Below are 21,170 nucleotides of genomic sequence, written 5' to 3' on the forward strand. Positions count from 1 at the left end.
TGGAACCAGAATGGGGAGTGGAAAAAGAAGGGGGAGCAGGGAAAAATGACTGGAGTTTGAGAGTTCGACGTCATGCTGTCAGGTTGGAGACTAAGCAGACAGAACATGCGGTGTTCCTCCTGCAACCTGAGCGTGGCCTCATCTTTGATCTTTACTTTGTTGTTCTTTCAAATATTTGTCTATCTTCACCTTCAATAACTCCAATGACCTGGCCTTCACCAGTTTCGGGACAGTGGATTTAGAGACTCACTCCCCCACTGGAAGAAGTTTCTACGCATTTCCGCAAAATCTCGTGTTTGCAAAGTAAAGGTTATGGGGAACTGGTGCAGCAGAGGAGGTGAAACCGGCACAGATCAGCCATAATCATACCTGATGTGAGGGCAGGCTTGGAGAGAGGCCCACTGTTGATTCTATTTTTTTGTGATTTCCCACTGTATGTTGTAAACAATTCTGTAATTCATCAGCCTACAATAATAATTCCATACAAATATGTTCAAACCATTTCAAAATATACCTTTTAATTTTTTTTTGGTAATCTACCTTTTTAAAAATGGATGGAGACCAGGTAGAATTATGAAAATTTACTATTTTTCCCTTTAAACTGTGACAGAATAATGCAGGTAAGTACAGTACATAAGTGTAAATACTATTGCTTACATACAAAACTGCAGGTACAAATTACAGTTCCTCTCAGCAAGAGCTGTAAAGAGTTTAATTCAATACAATTTGCAAAAAAAAAACAAAGATCAAAGAGCCTCCCCTCTTCCTCCCACCCGCTCACTGCAGCATTAACCATGAATTTCCAATTCACTGCAGTTTCTCCCGAAGTTTAAAGAAAAGGCTCGAATGAGTCGGTCGCCAATAAATAATTCCGGATCGGTGCAAGGAGAGGAGGAGGAGGGAAGTGTTCCACGAGGATGAGGGCTGGAGGTCTGTCCGTCAGCTGTACCTGCTGCTTTCGCTGTGGCTCCGGTGGTGGGAGTAACTCCGGTCGCTTCTGCTGTACGAGCGGTACGACCTGTAGCTTCTGTCCCGGCTTCTGCCCAAGAGAAGTGTTGCCGTTTGGGTGGGGGAAAAGAAAGGACATAATTAACCCTTGTCTTGTCCAACTTCTCAGTGTGACCGAGGAAGCAAGAATCTTTCACGTGATGAGTTACTGCCATACTAACGTTAGTCTTCATTTCGAGAGGACTAAAATATAAAAGCAAGGATGTAATGTTGAGGCTTACATCTTCTGGCAATAGAGTGATGTCCCTTTAGAACAGAGATGAAGAGGAATTTCTTTAGCCAGAGGATGTTGAAATCCTCTGGAAATCGTTGCCACTTATGGCTATGGAGGCCAGGTCATTGGATGTATGTAGTCAAGGTGTGAAAGGTTACTGGGAGAAGGTAGGAGATTGCGGTTGAGAGGGAAAATAGATCAGCCATGATGAAATGGCAGAGCAGACTGAATGGGCCAAATAGCCTCATTTTGCTCCCATATCTTTTGGCTTTATAAGGCATTGGTTAGATCATGCTTGGGAGTATTAAGCAGCTTTGGGCCCCTTTATTGAAGAAAGGATGTGCCAACTTTGGAGAAGGACGAATGGAGGTCCACAAGAATGATCCCGGGTTAAGGATTAACATATGAGAAGTGTTTGATGGCTCTGGGCCTGTACTCCTTGGAGTTTAGAAGAATAAAGGGATATCACATTTGAACCTATCAAATAATGGAAGGCCTAGATAGAGTGGATGTGGAGAGGATATTTCCTATAGCGGGGGAGTCTCAGACCAGAGAACACAGCCTCAGAACAGAAGGATGTCCCTTTGGAACAGAGATGAAGAGGAATGTCTTTAAACAGAGGGTGATGGATCTGCGGAATTTATTGTCACAGATGGCTGTGGAAGTCATTGGGTATATTTAAAATGAAGGTTGACAGGTTGTTGGTTAGTCAGGACATCAAAGAACTTGGGGACAAGGCAAGAAAATGAGGTTTAGGGGGATAATAAATCAGCTATGATGGAATGATGGATCAGACTCAATGCGCTGAATGGCCCAATTCTGCTCCTATGTCTTATGATATTGCATTATCTTAAGCTGATGACAGGCAAGGTTTAATGCCTGAACCAGGGAGGCTTGATGGTCTTATAAGACCTTTTCCAATGGGTACCAGTTAGCCATCTCACTCATAGTGCTCTAGTAAAAATGTACGAAAGGATGCCCAAGAAATTTTAGCTCAAGTGAAAGTCAAAGTCAAAGCAAATTTACTATCAAAGTACGTATATGTCACCATATACTTCCCTGAGATTTATTTTCATGCAGATATTCACAGGAAAATAAAGTACAATGGAATTTGTGAAAAACTATATATGAATAGAGTGACAAACAACCAATGTGCAAAAGACAAATAGTGCAATAGAAGTAAATAAGTAATACCGAGAACATGAGTTGTAGAGTCCTTGAAGCTAACTCCATAGGTGTGGAATTAATTGAGTGTTGAGGTGAGTGAAGTTATCCACACTGGTTCAGGAGCCTGATGGTTGAAGAATAATAACTGTTCCTGAACCTGGTGGTGTGGGACCTGAGCCTCAGACCTAATGAGCTGCAGTAGAGCTAAAAACATTACCACAAATCTGGGAGACGGACACTTATCTGGACTCAACATGGTACTTCAGAGGGCAGTCATGCATCTTACACTGACTGCCTTTAAACCAGTGAATGGTCAGGGACATTATGATGTGACTGCAGAAGAGGCAGGAAAGGGGCCCAAAGGAGCCCTTACCCTCATCTAACAGGTACAGGTTCTTGTTCCCTGTCTGGACGAGACTGGGGACTGCAGAGAGGATTTGCAAACTGCCGCAGCACAGGGAGACACTAAAGTCAAAGGAGAAAGAATGTAGTTATAGGAGATAGCATAGCAAGGGGAATAGACTGAAGCAAACAGAGTTCCTAACGACATGCCTGCTTGGTGCTTTAGTTAATTGGTTTATTGTCACATGTACTGAGGTACAGTGAAAATCTGTTTTGCATGCCATCCATACACGTCATTTCATCACATCAGTGCATCAGTGTAATACAAGGGAAAAACAATAACAATATAGTGTGATAGTTACAGAGAAAGTGCAGTGCTATCAGACAATAAGATGCAAGACAATGACAAAGTCATTATGAGGTCAAGAATTCATCTTATCCGTACAAGAGATCCATTCAATAGTCGGATACCAGTAGGATGGAAGTCGCGTCTGTGCCTGGTGGTACATGCTTACGTGCCAAGGACATTTCTTCTGGACTGGAGAGGAACTTGGAAAGGGAAGGTGATCATGGCACTAACAACATCGCTATGACAAGGAAGTTCTGCTGACGGATTGTGGGGAGCTCTGGCCAAGACTGATAAGTAGAATCACAAGGGTGATAATCTCCAGATTATTACTTGAGCCACATGCAAATTGTTAAAGGGTATATAGGATTAAAGAGGTAAATGCATGCCTCAAATCCTACTGAGGGCGAGAAATGCATTCTGTTTCACAGGACACTAGGACTGATATTAGGGAAGGAGAGAGCTGTTCGTTGGGACAGACTCCATTTGAATCGTGCTGGGACCAGCGTCGTAGTGAATCATTAACTAGCGTTGCAGAGGGTAACTTAAACTAACTGTGACGGCGGAGGGCTGCACAAACAGGAGGTTTTAATAAATCAGGAGCAGTGGCACGAAAGAGTGAGGAGAAGGCCGACAGTCACAGCGCAATAGGCCAAGGCAGAGGATGTAAATGATAATATGCAAAACAGAACAAATCCAGGGCTGCAAATTTTAAAAAAATCAAAGCTTAACATTCTTTATTTGTGTGCACACAGCATTTGCAACAAGACAGATGAATTGAAAGTAACATTTGAGTATGACTCAACAACTACTACAGAAATGTGGCTGCAAGACTGAGTTCTCAATATTTCACCTTTCCCAAACGGGCTGAGGGAAAAGGGAGTGGGTTGGTGGTGTTAATTATGCACTATACCACAGCAGGGCAGAGTTGGGATATGAAGGCAGTGGATAGTGAAGTGAGCAACACACACTATGTCTCTGCCCAAAACATCAATTGTACTCTTTTCCATAGATGCTGCTTGGCCTGCTGAGTTCCTCCAGCACTTTGTGCGTCTGGCTTGGATTTCCAGCATCTGCAGAATTTCTGTTTGTAATCAGATAGTGACGTGGAATTGGTTTGGGTTGAAATCACGAACAGCAGGGGAAGGAAGATGTGTGGAAGTAGACTGTAGACCACCAAAATGTGAACTCAGTAGGTCAGTCAGAGCATAAATGGGGATAAATGTGTAGCGGTTAGTGTAATTCTTTCCCACCACTGTCTGAAAGGAGCTTGTATGTTCTCTCCATGACTGTGTGGGTTTCCTCCATGTGCTTTGATTTCCTCCCACGTTCCAACGACATACAGGTTAGGGCTAGCAAGTTGTGGGCATTCTATGTTGGCACCAGAAGCATGGCAACACTTGGCGGGCTGCCCCCAGCACATCCACAGACTGTGTTGGCCGTTAATTCAAACAACACATTTCAATGTGCTTCCATGTACTGCGACAAATAAAGCTACTCCTTATCTTTATAACAAGAGCCTGTTTGAAGGGAACTGCAAGTATCATGGACAATTTTAATCTACATCTTGATTAGACCAGTAAGGGTATAGTAAAAGAATTCATGGAATGTGTTGTTTGCTTTTCACAGCAGTACATTGCAGAGGCTACTCCTATAGGGGTTATTTGAGATTTGTTTTTACGTAATGAGCAATGATTAATAAGAGATCTTGTGTTGAAAGAACTCCAAGGTGTAATTAAGCACAATTCCAAAAACAGCTTGAGGATGAACATTATAGGTCCACAACCAGTGTCTTCAAATTAAATATGGGCACTTATAGAAGTATGTGAGAGGAGTTATCCAACGTGGACTGGGCAAACACAGAGATAAGACATAAAGCAAAGAGGAAAGACATACCTCAAAGAGGAAAGAGGTAATCATTAAGAGAAGACTGAATGCAATTAAACTTAGTTTTTAAGTAAAGGTAAATCGTGACAAATTGGCACAAATTCTCTGAGGATGTAACAGGAGAGAGGATATCTGTAGATGCAGTATATTTAGATTCTGAAAAGGCATTTGACCAGCTGTCAAGCCTCATTCTATCCTGGTGGGATCAGTATCATGGTGCCTGGATTAGTCCAATGTGGAACTGCTGCGCCAGAGATGGCTGGTCCCTCTGCTCTCTCCAAAGCCCGACTCCTCTTCTTGTGCTTAATTATAAATTATCCACATCAGAAGATAGCTAGGTAAAGTCCCAGTCAATGTCATCGTACACAACTCCCTCTCTCTGCCTGACTGGAACCAGAGTGTTTGCAGCCTTGGCTGTCCAAGAAATCCTGAGACAAACTTTGGATAACAAATCCCTATCCTTACTGAAACCACCCACCTCCATCCAACTTGTTCCATGTTTCACCTATCTACTAAAATCCTCATTTGTGCCTTTGCTATTTTTAAAGCCAATCAGTGCACTTTGCTGATGATTCTGACTTCCCTCATTCTATCCACTGCAAGCTGTACTTATCCAAAACACTGCTGTCTGTGACTATTCATGCTCAGCTCCTTATCCCTCGTGTGCTGACTGACTTACCATGGACACCTGGTTAAAACTGTCAATGGCTGTGCTTTGAGCAGTCGGGATTCCTTCCACGTATCACTTTCCTGTGTGAAAACCTGCCCTGCAGCTTTATCAAACTGTGCTGTACTGTGTCTCTGTGGAGGGTCTATGGGCACATTATTATGTTAAAGACCGTCAAGAAAAGGAAGGTCTGCAATCACTGCATTCGGGAAACCGCAATTGTCCTTAGTGTCTCTTGGAGAGGTAGGTGGTCATGGGCAGAGGTGGAGGAATGTATGGGGGGATGTCAGAGGTAGGTTTTTGTTTTACACACATTCACACACACACACACACACACACACAGTAGTGTCAAGGATGGTGGTAGAGACAGATATTTTTGAGACATTAAGAGACTCTTAGAAAGGTATAGGAATGAAAGAAAAATGGGGAGTTATAAGGGAGGAGGGGCTGGCAGGGCGAAGACACATCTCTACCAAGGGAAATGTAAGGCACTCCTTCCCTCTACTAGCCTGTAGGTCACCCTTGGGCAAGGTGTAGCAACTGCTTAGCACCCGGTCAGGGTGGTAGACGGTTGTATGAGCAGGTGGTGCATATCACAAATCCTGGTTATGTGACCACTGACGCCAGGCAATCTCTGAGAAGTATTGATAATGGCGGGGGGGGGGGGGGGCGCTGGGGTCACCTGTCTTGTAAAGAGTAGAGACATCGCCCAGAAAGTGGCGATGACAAACTGCTTCTGCAGAAAAACTTGCCAAGAACAATCATAGTCAGAAAACCATGATCGCCTACGACTTACGACACAGCAGATAACATTGATGATGATGATGTCGTAAGGGTTAGGTTGATTTAGAACATAGAATAGTACTGCACAGTACAGGCCCTTCAGCCCACAATGTTGTGCCGACCCTTAAACCCTGCCACTCATATAACCCCCCCACCTTAAATTCCTCCATATACCTGTCTAGTAGTCTCTTAAACTTCACTAGTGTATCTGCCTCCTCCACTGACTCAGGCAGTGCGTTCCACACACCAATCACTCTCTGAGTAAAAAACCTTCCTCTAATATCCCCCTTGAACTTCCCACCCCTTACCTTAAAGCCATGTCCTCTTGTATTGAGCAGTGGTGCCCTGCGGAAGAGGCGCTGGCTATCCACTCTATCGATTCCTCTTACTATCTTGTACACCTCTATCATGTCTCCTTTCATCCTCCTTCTCTCCAAAGAGTAAAGCCCTAGCTCCCTTAATCTCTGATCATAATCCATACTCTCTAAACCAGGCAGCATCCTGGTAAATCTGCTCTGTACCCTTTCCAGTGCTTCCACATCCTTCCTATAGTGAGGCGACCAGAACTGGACACAGTACTCCAAGCGTAGCCTAACCACAGTTTTACACAGCTGCATCATTACCTCATGACTCTTAAACTCTATCCCTTAACTTATGAAGGTTAACACCCCATAAGCCTTCTTAACTACCCTATGTACCTGTGAGGCAACTTTCAGGGATCTGTGGACATGTACCCCCAGATCCCTCTGTTCCTCCACACTACCAAGTATCCTGCCATTTACTTTGTAGTTTGTCCTTCCAAAGTGTACCACCTCACACTTCTCTGGGTTGAACTCCATCTGCCACTTCTCAGCCCACTTCTGCATCCTATCAATGTCTCTCTGCAATCTTCGACAATCCTCTACATTATCCATAACACCACCAACCTTTGTGTTATCTGCAAACTTGCCAACCCACCCTTCTACCCCCACATCCAGGTCGTTAATAAAAATCACGAAAAGTAGAGGTCCCAGAACCGATCCTTGAGGGACACCACTAGTCACAACCTTCCAATCCGAATGTACTCCCTCCACCACAACCCTCTGCCTTCTGCAGGCGAGCCAATCCTGAATCCACCTGGCCAAACTTCCTTGGATCCCATGCCTTCTGACTTTCTGAATAAGCCTACTGTGTGGAACCTTGTCAAATGCCTTACTAAAATCCATGTAGATCACATCCACTGCGCTACCCTCATCAATATGCCTGGTCACCTCCTCAAATAACTCTATCAGGCTTGTTAGACACGATCTGCCCTTCACAAAGCCATGATGACTGTCCCTGATCAGACCATGGTTCTCTAAATGCCCATAGATCCTATCTCTAAGAATCTTTTCCAACAGCTTTCCCACTACAGACGTTAAGGCTCACTGGTCTATAATTACCCAGACTATCCCTACTACCTTTCTTGAACAAGCGGACAACATTCGCCTCCCTCCAATCCTCTGGTACCATTCCCGTGGACAACAAGGACATAAAGATCCTAGCCAGAGGCTCAGCAATCTCTTCCCTCACCTCATGGAGCAGCCTGGGGAATATTCCATCAGGTCCCGGGGACTTATCCGTCCTAATGTATTTTAACAACTCCAACACCTCCTCTCCCTTAATATCAACATGCTCCAGAACATCAATCTCACTCATATTGTCCTCACCGTCATCAAGTTCCCTCTCATTGGTGAATACTGAAGAGAAGTATTCATTGAGGACCTTGCTCACTTCCACAGCCTCCAGGCACATCTTCCCACCTTTATCTCTAATCGGTCCCACCGTTATTCCTGTCATCCTTTTGTTCTTCACATAATTGAAGAATGCCTTGGGGTTTTCCTTTACCCTAGTCGCCAAGGCCTTCTCATGCCCCCTTCTTGCTCTCCTCAGCCCCTTCTTAAGCTCCTTTCTTGCTTCCCTATATTCCTCAATAGACCCACCTGATCCTTGCTTCCTAAACCTCATGTTTGCTGCCTTCGTCCACCTGACTAGATTTTCCACCCCACTTGTCACCCATGGTTCCTTCACCCTACCAATTCTTTATCTTCCTTACCGGGACAAATTTATCTATAACATCCTGCAAGCGATCCCTAAACATTGACCACATGTCCATAGTACATTTCCCTGCAAAAACATCATCCCAATTCACACCCGCAAGTTCTAGCCTTATAGCCTCATAATTTGCCCTTCCCCAATTAAAAATTTTCCTGTCCTCTCTGATTCTATCCTTTTCCATGATAATGCTAAAGGCCAGGGAGTGGTGGTCACTGTTCCCCAGATGCTCACTCACTGAGAGATCTGTGACCAGACCTGGTTCGTTACCTAATACTAGATCTAGTATGGCATACCCCCTAGTCGGCCTGTCAACATACTGTGACAGGAATCCGTCCTGGACACACTTAACAAACTCTGCCGCATCTAAACCCTTAGAACTAATCAGGTGCCAATCAATATTAGGGAAATTAAAAGTCACCCATAATAACAACCCTATTATTTTTGCACCTTTCCAAAATCTGCCTCCCAGTCTGCTCCTCAGTATCTCTGTTGCTACCAGGGGGCCTACAGAATACCCCCAATAGAGTAACTGCTCCCTTCCTGTTCCTGACTCAGAAGAGGATCCTGCTACATTACCCACCCTTTCTGTAGCTGTAATAGTATCCCTGACCAGTAATACCACCCCTCCTCCTCTTTTCCCCCTCTCTAACCCTTTTAAAGCACTGAAATCCAGGAATATTGAGAATCCATTCCTGCCCTGATGTCAGCCAAGTCTCTGTAATGGCCACTACATCCTAATTCCATGTATGTATCGAAGCTCTCAGTTCATCGCCCTTGTTCCTGATGCTTCTTGCGTTGAAATACATGCACTTTAACCCTTCTTTAGCTTCTCTTTCCTCAAAGCCTCTCTATATGTTAGATCTGGCTTTACTCCATGCACTTCTTCCACTGCTCTATCGCTCCGAATCCCATCCCCCTTGCAAATTAGTTTAAACCCTCCCTCGGAGTAGATTAAAGGATCTGTATTGTGCTGTCGTGTTTAATGGTAATTGGTTTGTCACAAGCACAGTGAAAAGCTGCTTTACACACCATTCAGATCATTTCAAAACACAAGTGCTTCGAGGTAGTACAAGAGAAAAGCAGTAACAGAATGCAAATACAGTGTTATGGTTAAATAGCAGATTTAAAAGAACATTGTTAGTAATTCTTAAAAGTCTTAGAAATGAGATTGAAAGGAGCAGAATGATTGTAACAGATCTGCTTAGAGCCATTCCAACACGAAACGTAGCAGCTTGGGTCTCATCTCCTAATCCCCCTTCACTGATGTGTTGGTAGGAGAAATTTCAGGATATTAGGTGAGAAGGGGGACAGTCCCTGACCTTGCTGGGACTTGGTGTTTCACTACACCTGTACATAACGAGGTTGAAATAGAGAGAAGGGCAGAAAGTAGATATAACTTCGAAAGAAAAGGCTGTTGTTTTGGGAGAGGTGGCAGGTTAATGCAGACAGCGGGAATACTCTCTTACCTGGACCTTCGAGATTTGTGGTAACTGCGGCTTCGACTCCGACTCCTGCTCCTACTATCGTAACTATCATATGAATCTGACCTGGAAACAAGAGGGGAAAAATATCTCAGCAATTACCACAAAGCATCTCCTCTGTAAGTGTACTGTGACAGCACTTCATGGAAGAGAGTTTCGGAGGATACTATCAAGCACTTCAGTGGAGCTCGAGCATCCAGTTAATGCACTCTCACCATTAACTGCACTCCAGCACTTATCAAAGAAGCTAATGGAATAATTTCTACTGCACCAAGAGCCATGGTGAATCAAATTGCACAGTGTGAGCTGTGGTGAGTTTCGCTGCAGGGTACGCAGAGGCCGTTCACACCTACAAATGAAGCACTCAGTAGATCAGGCAAAGGGAAACAGAGAGATGACTGGGGGGTGGGGGGAGGTAGGTAAGCTGCCTTAGACATCCTTCCTTGGCATCATGGTCTGTAAGCAGAAGGTCCTGCTCCACATCCTCTGGCTGATGACCAAGAGATAACACCCCCGTTGTAAGAGCTCAGCAGGTCGTACAGCATCTATGGAAGAAATAAACAGCATCTTGGCCAAGACCTTTTCATCAAGACTCAATATCTGATGAGGGGTCTCGTACCAACTGTTTACTTCCCTTCATAGACACTCCCCGATCTGCTGAGTTCCTCCAGCACTGTGTGTGTTGCCTGGTCCATTACATTCCAAGGGCTTTCTCTGAGAACTGCCACTGACACTATACAAACCTTAACGAGAAAAAACTACTCAAGGTACTTGACACCATGAGGTAAATTTCTCCACTACTTCCTGGGAACCTATTGACTTGAAAAACAAAATTAATCACATCCATTGCATGGGAGGACACAGGAGCATGGACGACCATTACCCAGCTCGTAAATCAAAACATTTGGTACATGGAGCTTAGAAAAATAGAGGGCTATGCACTAGGGAAATTCTAGGCAGTTTCTAGAGTAGGTTACATGGTCAGCACAACATTATGGGCCGAAGGGCCTGTAATGTGCTGTTGATTTCTATGTTCTATTTATCCTGGAGGAAAGCCGAAGTCCACTTCCCTGCAAGTGGTCAAAGACATAGAATTTCAACCTCACAATTTATGAACTTGCAACTTTATTATCTACCTGCACCATTCTGCATTGTTATTGTTTTACCTTGTGCTATCTCAATGCACTCTGTAAAGATCTAAAGATCAGCTTTATTTGCCACATGTAGAGTACATTGAAAATATCTAAACATACTGTGTCGTTTGCATCAAATCAAATCAGTGGGGATCGTGCTGGGCAGCCCACAAGTGTCTCCATGCTTCCAGCATCATCATCATAATGGTGTGAGCTCTTCATCGCATCTTGGTACATGTGACAATAATAAACCAATTCCAATTCCTCTTTCACAAAGCTGCCCTAAAGTGATAGTAGTAACTGTGTGGGACCTGGGATGTTCTGGGACTGTAAGCCATCCCAAGGTGAGGAGAAGGTGCCAACATTCAGTACTTGAGTTTACAGCAGTAGCCTCCACTGGATACATACCGAGATCTCCGGTGACGGCTGGAAGAAAGGCTTCTGGAGCGGCTGTGACTGTATGTTCTACTGTTGGAGAAACAGAAACAAGTGTAAGTGAGCAGGTACGAAATACACAATCCCAAAAACTGCTTCCAGTCTGCACCATCTGTTACATACCTACATCCAGGTCAAGGCTATGTTTTGTATACCCTTCCCCTCCCTCTCTCCACTAGCCAGCTGGTAACCAGTCAAGAGTAGGGTTATAATCTGAGGCAACTTTCTGTCACAGTCCACCAGAAGCACAGCTGGGAGACGTGAAGGTGCTATTAACAGTAACTGATGTTGCTCTACGGAAACATATTTAGTGGGTAGGAAGGCAAGGAGAATAGCTCGAGGTAACTCCTTCCACCCACAGAGAACTGCTTGCATTCTCAATACCTGCCTGCGATGACTGTGCCAGCGGCTGCTGACAGTAGCCTACAGCTTCCAAAACATGGCATAGAACTCACGGCTGTCGTCACCTTGGTATTTAGGTGCAACTGTATGGGAAATCAGGTTCTAATCATTCACAGCATTTTTCTTGCAAGCTGAAATGAATGTTTCTGCTAAATAAATATATTTGCTTGCTTAGGTTATCTGCCGAAGACAAATGCTTGTGCTTTGTCTGCACCAGACTCTCTGTCAGAAGTATTAAATACCTCAGAGTTCCAACTTCATCCTGTTCAAGCTATGTTCAGACATGGAGACTACCAACAAGTATTAGAGCGCACAGTGCATCAGGGTTGCAACAGATTCTGCTCGCAAGATGCAGGGGTCATTCAATGGTTTTCCAGGGCAGAAATGTGAGGGGGCATAATTTTAAGGTGATTAGAGCAAAGTTTTGGGGGGGGGGGGGGAAATTACAGAGGTGTTTTTTTTAAGATACGGAGAGTAGTAACTACATGGAACACTCTGCCAGGAAGATACATTAGGGATATTTCAGAGACTTAGATCGGCACTCGGATGATTAAAAAAATGGAGGGCTTTAAGGGAGTGAAGGGTTAGACTGATCTTGAAGTAGGTTAGAAGGTCACTACAATACCATGGGCTAAAGAACTATGCCATACTGTTTATGTTCTATATCCCATGTTCTACGACAGCAACCCTGGCCTGAATAGAGTACATTGGAGCAAACCGATTCAACAGGATGATTCAAGAGTCGCTCGGCCTGAAATACTAACTGTACTCTTTTCCATAGATGCTGCCTGGCCTGCTGAGTTCTTCCAGCATTTTGTGCATGTTGCTTGGATTTCCAGCACCTGCAGGTTTTCTCTTGTTTATGATTCAAGGCTCATTCAATGACCTTTTTAGCCATCAAGGCTTGATTGACGATCTACATATCTCTATCAAATCATGGGAGTGGGGACTGAGATTCCCCGGGATTCTCAGGGATTGCAAATGGTGATGAAGATGTTAATGTTCTAAGGCCTAATGATTGAGGAGATAAAGAGTGACATAAAAAAGTGGAGGCAAAAAGGTTAAGTTGTGCTTTTCTGTAATGTAGACCAAAAAATACAATGTCAAAACATGATCTTCTATAATGCCATCAGCCTGAAGTGTTAAGTGCTTCCCTTTCCATGGATGCTGCTTGAATTGCTGAGTACTTACAACAGCGTCAGGTTTAATTTCTAAATATAATTTATAGTAATAATTTCTCATTATCTTGTACACCTCTATCAGGTCACCTCTCATCCTCTGTTGCTCCGAGCAGAAAAGGCCGAGTTCACTCAACCTATTCTCATAAGGCATGCTCCCCAATCAAGGCAATATCCTTGTAAATCTCCTTCCTCAGCTCTTAAACTCAATCCCACGGTTGATGAAGGCTGATGCACCGTATGCCTTCTTAACCACAGAGTCAACCTGCGCAGCAATCGAACCCTGTTCTTACGGTGACACATTATGCTGCACCCCCTCCCCCGTCTCCAATCTCACTAACAACTTTCTACAAATCTGGAAGATAAGCCGTATTGTTCTAATTAAACTGGGAGTGTTGACACTATTTTGTCATTTACTCCTCAGACTCAGAGTCTACACCTTTGGTGCACAAAGGAACATGATGTGGGCCAGACTGGGTCCCTCATAGGAGGCTCATTCGGTAGATTAAGATGCGTGGGATCAATAGTAATTCAGAACTGACTTGTCTATAGAGACCGAAGGTAGTGGTCAAAGGGACTTATTCTAGCTGGTGATTAGTGGTCCACAGGGATCTGTACTGGGATCTCTGCTGTATATAAATGACCCGGATGAAAATGTAGATGGGTGGGTCATTAAGTTTGTAGATGATACAAAGATTGGTGATGTTGTGGATAGAATAGATGACTGACAAAGAATACAATAGGATAGATAAGTTGAAGATATGACAGGAGAAATGGCAGATGGTGTTTAACCCTTTCTATGGTTTCTACATCCTTCCTGTAGTGAGGCGACCAGAACTAAGCACAGTACTCCAAGTGGGGTCTGACCAGGGTCCTATATAGTGCAACATTACCTCTTGGCTCTTAAACTCAATCCCACGATTGATGAAAGCCAATGCACCGTATGCTTTCATGACATGAAAACACCAGCACTGAGTTTGCTCTGCACAAAATCTACAATAGTGCTCCGTGAGTGCCAAAGTAATTGGTGGATATTGTCACCCTCTGAGTGAAGAAGTTTCCCTAAAATTGCTGTCAGCTCTTTTGGTGATTATTTGAAATTTATGCCCTCTCATTATCATACTCCCACCTAACTGAAACAACCTTTATTTTCCTTGACATAATCCTTCACAGCTCTGGACTCAATCAAGTTGTATCCTTAACATATTTTTTTGTGAAAGGAAGAAAACAGCCCTTGTATCTCAAACCTTCATTTGTATCTGCAGCCCCTCCAGTGTTATCACACAAAAGTAATCGCCTTGTTCACCAGTATTTAATTGCTTTCCTGTTTCGTGCTTCTCTAGACAACTAAGAACTCCATTTTCTCAGGCATTACATTAAGGCTGCAATGGCACTCTTATAGACTAACCTCTGGAAATGGGGATGGTCAATAAATTCTGACTACCCAAATAAATCCACATCCCACTCATAAATAGAAGTACACTGAAAGCAATTCATCTGTTTGAAGTCTTTATCTGTCCTCTGCACAACAAAGAAAAGCCTCTTCTCATTGGTGATGCCTTTAATCAGAAAAAGGACTCAGCATTCCAATTCCAGTCTGAGAAGTTTCATAAACTCAATGGCTACTTTACTAGATACACCTGCTTGTTAATGCAAATATTTAATCAGTAAATCATGTGGCAGCAACTCCATGCATTAAAGCATGCAGACATGGTAGAGGTTCAGTTATTGTTCAGACCAAACATCAGAATGGGGAAGAAATGTGATCTCAATGATTGTTGGTGCCAGACGGGTGGTTTGAGCATCTCAGAAACTGGGATCTTTGCGCACAACAGTCTCCAGAGTTTACAGAGAATGGTGCGAAAAACAAAAACAAACATCAGTGTGTGGTAGTTTTGTGGGTGAAAACGCCTTGTTAATAAGAGCAGTCAGAGTAGAATGACAGGAAGGCGACAGTAACTCAAATAACCACGCATTACAAACGCGGTGTACAGAAGACCACACTGGGTTTCACTTGGTGGCCACTTGATTAGGTACACTCCTGAAGGAACCACTAAGTGAGTGTACGTTGAAAATAAACATGTCCTAAAATACCTTATTTTCTCAAATCACCACTTATTTTCTTCACCTCTAACAACTCTTCAACAGAAAAGCATCTTTTTTGAACTGATTAGGAATGCTACTGTGGTACAGCTGTGAGCACGAAAGAATACTACCATTTATAAATGCCATTTGAAATTAGGTTACCTATGGCTTCTGTAGCTTCTGTAAGAACTGCTATGGCTCGAGTGATCTCTGCTGTGCCTTCGTCTGCTTCTACTCCTGCTATAACTTCGTGACCTAGAGTGAATTGCAAAACGTAGTGCAGATTTAAATGATCATGGATATCATTTTAGATATTTCAACACTCCAGCTATAAGTGTATGCGACAGCAAAATAGCTGCTTTGCGATGAGACAAAACTAAGGATACCTAGCAACCATTTCAGAAAATCATAAAGGACTCCCTTAATCCTAAAGCATATGAGTGAGTGTGAGAAGTACTAAAAAAGCGATGATGAGAAGTACTCAAGATTGTTTAATGTCATTTCCAGTACACAAGTGTAGAAGAGAATGAAATAATTGTTACTCCTGGATCTGATGCAGTATAAAAATAACACAGTAAGATAAAGAACACAATAATAAAACAACCCACAATAAATATAAATACATTTGATGGCTTACATACTTAAATAGAAAAAGTCATTTTTTTTTCTTAAACACTGCTCGGGGCGAAGGGTCTGCACTGAGCAGGGGCGTGACGTAGCGCGCCAAGGTTTAAAAAGAGAAAATTTCAACGGTTCTTGTTTCAGTCGAAGCAAGCAGCTGAAGAACAGTGGAAGAATTCGGGTAAAAAAAGTCGTTTTTTTTTTCTTAAACACTGCTCGGGGCGAAGGGTCTGCACTGCGCAGGCGCGTGACGTAGCGCGCCAAGGTTTAAAAAGCAGACCACCACATACAGCGGCCATCGTCGGAGTGGACTGAGTCAGAGTGGGACGGCTTTGGCTCAACAGGCTTCGGCAGAGGCCAGGGTAGGTTCTGGTAAGTTTTTTATTCAGATTGTCTAGCGTAGAGAGAATGCCAGGCAGGATGTTGGAATGCTCCTCTTGCAGGATGTGGGAAGTCAGGGAGCCCTCCAGTGTCCCTGACAACGACACCTGCAAGAAGTGCATCCAGCTGCAGCTCCTGACAAACCGCGTTAGGGAACTGGAGCAGGAGCTGGATGACCTGCGGATCATTCGGGAGAATGAGGAGATTATAGATAGTAGCTACAGGGAGGTAGTTACACCAAAGGAGCAGAGCACAGGAAATTGGGTCACTGTCAGGCGAGGGAAGAGGAAAGGGCAGGCAGAGCAGGGTTCCCCTGTGGCCATTCCCCTCAACAAGTATACCACATTGGATACTGTTGAGGGGGGGATGACTTACCTGGGACAAGCTGCAGTAGCCGGATCTCTGGCACTGAGTCTGGCTCTGCAGTGCAGAGGGAGGGGGGAAAAAGAGGACAGCGGTAGTGATAGGGGACTCGATAGTTAGAGGTGCAGATAGGAGGTTCTGTGGTCGTGACAGAGAATCCCGGATGGTTTGTTGCCTCCCGGGTGCCAGGGTCAAGGATGTCTCTGATCGATTGCATGACATTCTGAAGTGGAAGGGTGATCAGCCAGATGTCGTGGTGCACATCGGTACCAATGACATAGCAAGGAAGAGTGAGGAGGTCCTGGAGAGTGAGTATAGCGAGCTTGGTAGGAAGTTGAAAAGCAGGACCTCGAGGGTGGTAATCTCAGAATTGCTACCTGTGCTACATGCCAGTGAGGGTAGGAATAGGATGCTCTGGAGGAGGAACAAGTGGCTGAGGAACTGGTGTAGGGAGCAGGGTTTCAGATTTCAGGATAATTGGGACCTCTTCTGGGGCAGGTGGGACCTATACAAGAGAGACAGGTTACACTTGAACTACAGGGGAACCAATATCCTTTCAGGGAGGTTGGTTAGTGCTATTGGGGAGGCTTTAAATTAGATTTACAGGGGGATGGGGACCAGAGTGCCAGAGCTTTCAGAGTGGCTGGGGTGAAAATAAATGATGTTAAAAGTTCAAGCAAATCCGCTAATAGAAAGGTTGTGAATGGTGGTAAAAAATCTTCTGAGGTGTATATATTTCAATGCTAGGAGTATTGCGGGGAAGGCGGATGAGTTGAGGGCGTGGATTGACATGTGGAATTATGACGTTATAGCAATTAGTGAAACTTGGCTACAGGAGGGGCAGGACTGGCAGCTTAATATTCCAGGGTTCCGATGTTTCAGATGTGATCGAGGCAGAGGAATGAAAGGTGGGGGAGTAGCATTGCTTGTTAGGGAAAATATTACAGCAGTGCTCAGGCAGGACAGATTAGAGGGCTTGTGAGTCCTTATGGGTGGAGCTGAGAAACAGGAAAGGTATGGCCACATTAGTGGGATTGTATTACAGACCACCCAATAGTCAACGAGAATTGGAAGAGCAAATCTGCAGAGCGATAGCAGGCAACTGCAGGAAACATAAAGTTGCGGTGGTCGGGGATTTTAATTTTCCATATATTGATTGGGTCTCCCATACTGTTAGTGGTCTAGATGGTTTAGAGTTTGTAAAATGTGTTCAGGAAAGTTTTCTAAATCAATATATAGAGGGACCAACTAGAGGGGATGCAATATTGGATCTCCTGTTAGGAAACGAGTTAGGACAAGTGACACAAGTCTGTGTAGGGGAGCACTTTGGTTCCAGTGATCATAACACCATTAGTTTCAACTTGATCATGGACAAGGATAGATCTGGTCCTAGGGTTGAGGTTCTTAACTGGAAAAAGGCCAAATTTGAAGAAATGAGAAAGGATCTAAAAAGCGTGGATTTGGACAGGTTGTTCTCTGACAAGGATGTGATCGGTAGGTAGGAAGCCTTCAAAGGAGAAATTTTGAGAGTGCAGAATTTGTATGTTCCTGTCAGGATTAAAGGCAATGTGAATAGGAATAAGGAACCTTGGTTCTCAAGGGATATTGCAACTCTGATAAAGGAGGAGTCGTATGACATGTATAGGAAGTAGGGAGTAAATAAGGTGCTTGAGGAGTATAAGAAGTGCAAGAAAATACTTAAGAAAGAAATCAGGAGGGTTAAAAGAAGACATGAGGTTGCCTTGGCAGTCAAAGTGAAGGATAATCCAAAGAGCTTTTACAGGTATATTAAGAGCAAAAGGATTGTAAGGGATAAAATTGGTCCTCTTGAAGATCAGAGTGGTTGGCTATGTGCGGAACCAAAGGAAATGGGGGAGATCTTAAATAGGTTTTTTGCGTCTGTATTTACTAAGGAAACTGGCACGAAGTCTATGGAATTAAGGGAAACAAGTAGGGAGATCATGGAAACTGTACAGATCGAAAAGGAGGAGGTCCTTGCTGTCTTGAGGAAAATTAAAGTGGATAAATCCCCGCGATCTGACAGGGTGTTCCCTCGGACCTTGAAGGAGACTAGTGTTGAAATTGCAGGGGCCCTGGCAGAAATATTTAAAATGTCGCTGTCTACAGGTGAGGTGCCGGAGGATTGGAGAGTGGCTCATGTTGTTCCGTTGTTTAAAAAAGGATCGAAAAGTAATCCGGGAAATTATAGGCCAGTAAGTTTAACGTCGGTAATTGGTAAGTTATTGGAGGGAGTACTAAGAGACAGAATCTACAAGCATTTGGATAGACAGGGACTTATTAGGGAGAGTCAACATGGCTTTGTGCGTGGTAGGTCATGTTTGACCAATCTATTGGAGTTTTTCGAGGAGGTTACCAGGAAAGTGGATGAAGGGAAGGCAGTGGATATTGTCTACATGGACTTCAGTAAGGCCTTTGACAAGGTCCCGCATGGGAGGTTAGTTAGGAAAATTCAGTCGCTAGGTAGACATGGAGAGGTGGTAAATTGGATTAGACATTGGTTCAATGGAAGAAGCCAAAGGGTGGTAGTAGAGAATTGCTTCTCCAAGTGGAGGCCTGTGACTAGTGGTGTGCCACAGGGATCAGTGCTGGGTCCATTGTTATTTGTCATCTATATCAATGATCTGGATGATAATGTGGTAAATTGGATCAGCAAATTTGCTGTTGATACAAAGATTGGAGGTGTAGTAGACAGTGAGGAAGGTTTTCAGAGCCTGCAGAGGGACTTGGACCAGCTGGAAAAATGGGCTGAAAAATGGCAGATGGTGTTTAATACAGACAAGTGTGAGGTATTGCATGTTGGAAGGACAAACCAAGGTAGAACATACAGGGTTAATGGTAAGGCACTGAGGAGTGCAGTGGAACAGAGGGATCTGGGAATACAGATACAAAATTCCCTAAAAGTGGCGTTACAGGTAGATAGGGTCGTAAAGAGAGCTTTTGGTACATTGGCCTTTATTAATCAAAGTATTGAGTATAAGAGCTGGAATGTTATGATGAGGTTGATAAGGCATTGGTGAGGCCGAATCTGGAGTATTGTGTTCAGCTTTGGTCACCAAATTACAGGAAGGATATTAATAAGGTTGAAGGAGTGCAGAGAATGTTTACAAGGATGTTGCCGGGACTTGAGAAACTCAGTTACAGAGAAAGGTTGAATAGGTTAGGACTTTATTCCCTGGAGCGTAGCAGAATGAGGGGAGATTTGATAGAGGTATATAAAATTATGATGGGTATTGATAGAGTGAATGCAAGCAGACTTTTTCCACTGAGGCAAGGGGAGAAAAAAACCAGAGGACATGGGTTAAGGGTGAGGGGGGAAAAGTTTAAAGGGAACATTAGAGGGGGGCTTCTTCACACAGAGAGTGGTGGGAGTATGGAATGAACTGCCAGACGAGGTGGTAAATGTGGGCAACACACATCAAAGTTGCTGGTGAGAGCAGCAGGCCAGGCAGCATCTGTAGGAAGAGGTGCAGTCGACGTTTCAGGCCGAGACCCTTCGTCAGGACTAACTGAAGGAAGAGTGAGTAAGGGATATGAACTTTCAGCTGTCAGTCTCGGCCTGAAACGTCGACTGCACCTCTTCCTACGGATGCTGCCTGGCCTGCTGCATTCACCAGCAACTTTGATGTGTGTTGCTTAAATTTCCAGCATCTGCAGAATTCCTGTTGTCTGTGGTAAATGCAGGTTCTTTTTTAACATTTAAGAATAAATTGGACAGATACATGGATGGGAGGTGTATGGAGGGATATGGTCCGTGTGCAGGTCAGTGGGACTAGGCAGAAAATGGTTCGGCACAGCCAAGAAGGGCCAAAAGGCCTGTTTCTGTGCTGTAGTTTCTATGGTTCTATGGTTCTAAATTGAATGTATGTCCATAAATTAACACTAGGCACCGGGTCGTCTGTACATAAGGTTACTGATAGGAAATGATAAAGTAGTGGTGGTGGGGTGGATTACTTGGTGGAGGTGATGATCAGTCTGATGCCTTGGGGAAAGTAGCCAGTTTTGAGGGGTAAGAAAGCAAGGCAGAGAAAGTATAATTCACACAGCACATTTCACATTCAAAATCAGAATCAGGTTTAATAACAATGGCATATGCCATACAATTCGTTATGCAGCAGTACAGTGTAATACATAAGAACTGTAAATTACAGTAAATATATATTAAAAATGTTAAATTAAATACATAGTGCAAAAAGAGAAAAAATGTAGTGGGTAGTGTTCATGGGTTCAATATCCATTCAGAAATGTGATGGCAGTGGGGAAGAAACTATTTCTGAATCGTTGATGTGTCTCTTCAGGCTTTTCAGCATCTCCTCTCTGACAGTAACAATGAGAAGAGGGCATTTTCTGGTGAGAGGGGTCCTTAATGATGATGCACTAAGGATGGAGTAAGGTGCTTTCCAAGTAATTCCATAATTCCTTATGACATGGGAGATGGCTACTTGGCTAATCAAGTCAATGCTAGCTCACAGAGCAATTGTATTCCTCCTTTAATTCTTTCTTTAATCTATTTCCCCCACCAACCCTCCCCAAATTCTACCACTCCCCTACATGCTAGGTGCAATTTGCAAGGGCCACAAGTG

At 43.9% G+C, this 21,170-nt stretch overlaps 1 protein-coding gene across 7 annotated transcripts in view; it reads right to left on the reverse strand.

Annotated features, from left to right (window-relative positions):
• Positions 1-451: 451 nt before the first annotated feature.
• Positions 452-21,170, reverse strand: part of nktr (natural killer cell triggering receptor) — a 224,725-nt gene continuing 204,006 nt past the window's right edge. For 2 of the 7 annotated variants that reach the window (XM_063044550.1, XM_063044552.1), the window contains 4 exons: positions 15,367-15,459; positions 11,513-11,572; positions 9,957-10,037; positions 475-1,039 (listed from right to left, as the gene is read on the reverse strand). In XM_063044550.1, coding sequence (XP_062900620.1) covers positions 940-1,039; positions 9,957-10,037; positions 11,513-11,572; positions 15,367-15,459 — 334 coding nt within the window. In that variant the 3' untranslated portion in view covers positions 475-939. Of the gene's footprint in view, positions 1,040-9,956; positions 10,038-11,512; positions 11,573-15,366; positions 15,460-21,170 lie in introns of all 7 variants that reach the window. The other 5 variants (XM_063044548.1, XM_063044546.1, XM_063044547.1 and 2 more) reach the window with 5 other exon arrangements.

This window comes from Mobula hypostoma, chromosome 3 (assembly GCF_963921235.1).
Source record: "Mobula hypostoma chromosome 3, sMobHyp1.1, whole genome shotgun sequence".
Lineage (NCBI taxonomy): Eukaryota > Metazoa > Chordata > Chondrichthyes > Myliobatiformes > Myliobatidae > Mobula > Mobula hypostoma.